The following is a 6,000-nucleotide window of genomic DNA, read 5'->3' as shown; positions in this document are numbered from 1 at the left end:
AGAGTCTGCCTGCCGATGCAGGGGACGCGGGTTCGTGCCCCGGTCCGGGAAGATCCCACATGTCGCGAAGCGGCTGGGTCCGTGAGCCATGGCCGCTGAGCCTGCGCGTCCGGAGCCTGTGCTCCGCAACGGGAGAGGCCGCAGCGGTGAGAGGCCCGCGTACCGCAAAAAAAAAAAAAAAGAGAGGACTAATTAGCAACTGTACTTGGCATCTTAATGTCCACCAGTGAAGTTCCTTATTTTCTGGATACTGTGAATTGTATTCTTTAGGCCTTTTGTAGAATTTCCAAAGACTAGACTTTTCTTAGGATATTGTACGTTTGAGAAGATTAGGTTATTTTAGGTGTAAACACAAGCTCAAATCATTTTGATTGGATTTACACAATGGCCTAATTTATTTTTAAGGAAACATCTACATGTTCCTGCAGTCCTCAATCCAAGGGACAGTGATTGCTCCATATATCTGTAATGCTTATATTCTGTTTTTTTAAAAAAATAATTATTTATTTATTTGGCTGTGCCAGGTCTTAGTTGAGGCACACAGGACCTTCCTTGTGACATGCGGGCTCTTAGTTGCGGCACGTGGGGTCTAGTTCCCTGACCAGGGGTCGAACCCGGGCCCCCTGCATTGGGAGTGCGGAGTCTTAGCCACTGGACCACCAGGGAAGTACCTGTAATTCTTATATTCTTTAAACTTCTTTTTACCTTTTACTAGACAATACTTCATTGCTCCAATGTTATTGTAATTAATCATTCTTTACGTTAACTTTCTCTGTTTATGTTTCTGTGTGGTTTCTCTGTCTTGACTGAATGCTAATGCCTAAGTGTTATATCAATGCAAGGGAATGCTCTGTGTCAGTGGACTCTAATGACCTACAGCCACAATAATACATGGATGAAATGTCAAAAGTGAGTGAAAAAAATCAAGTCCTAGAAAAATATACATGGTAAAATTTTATTTATAAAATTCTAAAAATACACAACAAATAACAGACTGATGCTTTCTACACGTGCAGTGACAGGAGTAGTTTTGTAAGTGCTGAATTAGACATGACTCTCTGATAATGCCACATGAGTGTATTAAAATTTTACTCTGTTCTTAATTTCAACACTTAGTCCAACTTCAGAATAGCTTTCTATAATTACAGAATAAAAATCATCCATCTTTCTTATTCGATCTATATGGAGAAGAAAAAAGAATGCCAAGGTGGATATATGTATCTATCTGTATCTATATATGTATATATATGTACATAACTTTATTTTTCAGTTTATCAGTACATCCAACATGATTCTTTCTGAGTGATACATCGTACCAATTCAACGTGTTCCCCAAAGAAACTTCTTAGGCTACTTCTCTCAGAGTCCCTGCTGCAGCCTGCACGGTGAAGGCTGCAATAGAAATGTGTCTCTTCACTTCTTCCCAGGCCTTGGAAGGATCCACCTTGCTTTCAATATCAAACAGAGCATCGAAGATCCCTGGGAATGACTCCCCCATATACTTGTTGTGGCTGCTTGGAGCATAGATGACATGCCTGTTGATAAAAATAGTTTGCTATCAGTTGCTCGAATTATATATACAAGGGAAAAAACAGGGACATTCTACAATTCATGGATTGTATAATTCTAATTGCTACTTGTCAACTAAATTTACAAGTTCAATCTCCAAAGACTAGTCTATGAAATATGTGGCAATTACAGATGACTTAAAGTGGCTCAGAGCAACAAAAATGATGACAATGATAGCAACAACAGCTTGGCACCTACTATGGATCACGCTTGGCATTAAATTATTTACCTATCATTTTTCTAATCCTTGAAAGTAAACTCTACAGAGTTGAGATTATAATTTCAAAGAGGAGGAAATTGAGGTCTGGGAGATGAAGTGATCACTCTCAAGGCACACTGCAAGACGTGATGACTTCAAAATACCACTCTATCCTCTGAAATGTAGCACAACTGTGATTATAGGGTTTCATTTGTGACCAGACAACCTATCATTGTGTTTTCCTCCTATTTAAAAAAGAAGTCATGTTATAATACCTAGCGTCAAGCATGAAGAATCATTAAAAACAGTTTTATAACATTCAACATGACCTAGGAACAAGGTGATGTTTTTACTGAAGGAGCTCAGCCAGTGCATGTAACAGCCCTGGAAGAGAAGGACAAGTTCCACAGTAAAGAGGTAAAGAAGGAAAGGAACATGATTATGCCACTAAGGGGGATCCATTCACCCTGTTTGGATGATGCCCTTATGTCCAATTCCAATTCTTTCATAGATAATCCCTAAACAGAAAGATGAGGTCGTTTCTGGCTGGTCAATAATCTAATTCTTTCTGAATACTTAGTAAGATCAACCTGGGGACAGTTGGTGTTTATCAGAAATAATTATAATTGTCAAAAATTAGTAAAAAACTAAATGTCGACATTAAGAGATAGAGTAAATAAATATATAATTTATTATGCCTTATGTATATGCATAAATACACATAAATTCAAAATAAAATAAGAGAGGGGCTAAAATTATGTATACCAAAGGACAAACATGATTTTATATCTGATAAGTAGAGTTGGGGAGATTTTTATTTTCTACTTCTGACTTCCTGGGTTTTCTAAATTTCCTGCAATGAACATATACTCTTTTATACATAGAAACAAAAAAGATAATAAAATAAAGATCTGTAGTAATCATATTACATTATATAAATAAATAATATATTTATCATTTACTACATATATTTTGAAATTTTTTATATGCTTGCAAGAAATCAACTATATTTTTCCCACAGGGCAAAAAATAAGAAAAAAATATATTAAAATAAAGAGCCATATTTTTACCCTTACCTATAGAAAGGCCTGTCTGGTAATCCTAAAGGATCAATAAATGCTCGTTCCAAAAACATCAGCTGATCATTCATAATTCTTAATAATATTGGGCTGGAAAAGGAAAGGAATACAGTTGCAGCTTCATGAAAATGTGTGCACTACTCAGCACACTAAAAACTCAAAACAAAACTAAACACAGCTAATATATTTTCACTTCCTATAACATGCAAATCAAGAACAGTAGCACGCATAGTTACATTTTTTTAAATCCTACAAAATACTACTCTGCTGAGGCTTATAAAAGGACCGAAAAAGTTCAATGTGCCCATGGAAAAAATATATAGTAATTTTTATTTATATTGAAATAATTAATTGATAAACCTAGGTATTCAAATACAGGCAAGACTTTTTTCATCTTAAGTCTCATAAAAATCTGTTCATAGAAGTCATGTCAATATTGAAATGGAATAGTCTATTAATGTTTAGTAGGGTACCTAGGGATTTATACGTATTTACCAAATGACAGCTAATAATATTTTTATTATTTTTTTTAAAGACAAACCTATCATGAACAAAAGGGGTGGTGCTTATTTCACCCTTTCAACAATATTTGAATGCCTGTTATGTATCAGACACTTCTGGCTTTCACAGAGCTCACATTCCAAAGTGTGTGGGACAGCGTTACTATAATAAAAATGACTCAATACAACTGAAAATTTACCAGCAAGCCTGGAGTAGGGCAACAACGTTATTAAATTCAACCTATTAAGTCTGTCATAATGAGAAATAACCATTATCATAAGGAATCATAAATTACTTTATATAAAAATTATCTTAGTTTTGTTATTTTTTAGATTTAATAATAAAACAATGTGCTCATTACTATTCTGAATGTTTATAAAATTTGTTCTTTTTAATCTTCAGAGCAGTCCTCCAAGTTATGCAGGATAATAGCCCCGTTCCACAGATGAGATATTCAGATTCAGTAGATAAATGACTTGCCCAGGTTCACAACTAGAAAATTTTAGAGTGAATAAGTAGCTCAGTACTATTCCTTCAACTGCACTGTGTTGACAACAGGAAGACAGACTAATTAAAGGCCCCACAGATTGGATTTGAGCTATTTTCAACATTCATTTATTTAGCATCAAGAACTCAGGTTTTGCGATAGTATAAAGGTAAACTGGGCATACACTTTACCTGTGAGCAGTTCACATAAACTAACAAAGGCGGCAACTGAACGAACCATACTTTCAATAAGACGCTACAGGTTTCCGAACCAAATTCATAAAGCATTGCTACAAACACAAAAATTCATGTGATTACGCACACACCCCATTTGGATGTTCCTTGTACAGAGCAGGGTTCAATCTGAAATATCCCTGGGAGGTAAATGCTCACAGCACCAGACGTACGTAAACAGGATCTATTTCCACCAGAAGCAGGCTGGCCTCCCTAGGGTTGGAGGAGGTAGGTCTTGAGGTTGAATACTATGTGAGTATAAAAGTACCAGGGAGTCAACACTCTGTATCCTTTGATGGGTTAAGGGATTGATTTAAGAAAAGCAGGATTCAAGAAGTGTCTCTTCCTCACATTTCAAAGTTTTGGTTGAGAAATTCAACATCCACTTTAATTTACTTTAGCCAGCATTTACTCATATTATGTACAAAGCATGGCTCCAGGTGTTTCAGGATATGTAAACATAATATAGAGACAAAATCTGTACCTTAATTATCATTTAGAGATGGTAAGACAAATACAGAAATACTCAAGGAAGTGAAAGCTCAGTGTCCTGGATTACCATACCATGCCAACAGCAGTTCTCCACAAGGAAGAAACGTCATTTATTTAATGATAGAAAATCAGCTTAATAGACTATATGGTGTTTGGCATTTCTCTAAAATTTATTTATAATTGTTGATTTTTTACTCACATAAAAAATTTGGAAAGAATTGTAAAGTATAAGAAAAAAAATCTTCCTATTCACCCAAGGATAACACGATTATCATACTAATTGGTTTTCTGTAAGATTTTCTCTATATTCGATAAAATATTGTATATGTACAATCTTATGACCTTTTTGTTTGCTTAACATTTTATTACAAATATCTTATTATACTTCCTTTATAACCATCAGTGTTAATCTTTACAAAATGTTTAAATGGGTGGACATCTGATTGTTTAGTAATTTCTGTCCTCATAGGTATTAAGGCTGTTTTGAATTATCTGGTATTATAATTTGTAACTTTCTCTGAGAAGCCATTTTATTCCCTCAAATTTGAGACTCTTTCCTGAAAAAAAAAATTCAAGAAATAGAAATACTACGGCAAAGTGTAAGAACCCTGTCATGGCCCTAGAAACTTTAACAATATGTATTTATGATTTTTAATAGTTTAAAGCAATTCACAATGCTATCAGAAAAACATGAGAGCATCTGTTCAGTGTACTGACTATAGCAATGTGTACAAACAAGTTTTAAATTGCTACTCATTTGGTATGAAAATAGTGTGACATTATTTTCATTTGTATTTTTGAATTATTAGTAAATTTGAATTTTTTTAATCTGTTTCTGCACAGGTGGTATCTTCTTTTTGAATGATTTCTCTTGTCTAGTGCCAATATTTCCAACTTTGTTCTTTTGATTTTCTTACCAATTGTCAAAAAAAAGTATTTTTATTATATCTATGTTACCCTCCTGTCCATATTTTCTGGAAAAGAGTTTTTCCAGTCTTTTATCTTTGATTTGGAGTATCAGTTTCCATATTATTAACCATTTTAATATTCTCAAATCTGATTGCATTGTTATTTCTAAACTTGGAATCTCACTTCCAAGATATTTCAATTTTTACTAAAAATTTCTTCTATCCCTGTTGTTTATTTTTGCATAGAATGTGAAGTGAGATTTTGAATTCACTTTTTTATCAATTCCTGAAAGAGCTTATACAATATTATTGTTGAATACCTTTCTTTCTCATTTGACTTTAATGTATCCTTCATTACAAATACATCCTTATATATCACTGGTCTATTTTTTGTTCTGTCTGCTCTTTGTCTTTCTATGTATTCCTGCATCAGTCTCTAAGGATTTGATATTTGTATCCTCACAATATTTATAATATATAGTAGATATTCACTCTCAAAATTCTACCTTTAAAAAATTGTCCCTAACATTCT

The 6,000-nt window shown here is 34.0% G+C and overlaps 1 protein-coding gene across 1 annotated transcript in view; it reads right to left on the bottom strand.

The window, feature by feature from the left end:
- Positions 1 to 736: 736 nt before the first annotated feature.
- The window catches only part of FOLH1B (folate hydrolase 1B), a gene marked incomplete at its 5' end in the record, with an annotated part of 50,928 nt that continues 45,664 nt past the window's right edge, over positions 737 to 6,000 (bottom strand). The window contains 2 exons of the mRNA XM_029209342.1: positions 737 to 1,535; positions 2,845 to 2,937. Of these exons, the coding sequence (XP_029065175.1) occupies positions 1,346 to 1,535; positions 2,845 to 2,937 (283 nt within the window). The remainder of the gene's footprint in view (positions 1,536 to 2,844; positions 2,938 to 6,000) is intronic.

This window comes from Monodon monoceros, unplaced genomic scaffold (assembly GCF_005190385.1).
Source record: "Monodon monoceros isolate NGI ecotype Baffin Bay Population unplaced genomic scaffold, NGI_Narwhal_1 Super_Scaffold_7, whole genome shotgun sequence".
Lineage (NCBI taxonomy): Eukaryota > Metazoa > Chordata > Mammalia > Artiodactyla > Monodontidae > Monodon > Monodon monoceros.
The sequence above is the reverse complement of the archived record's forward strand: the minus strand, read 5'-3'. Positions and strand labels throughout refer to the sequence as shown.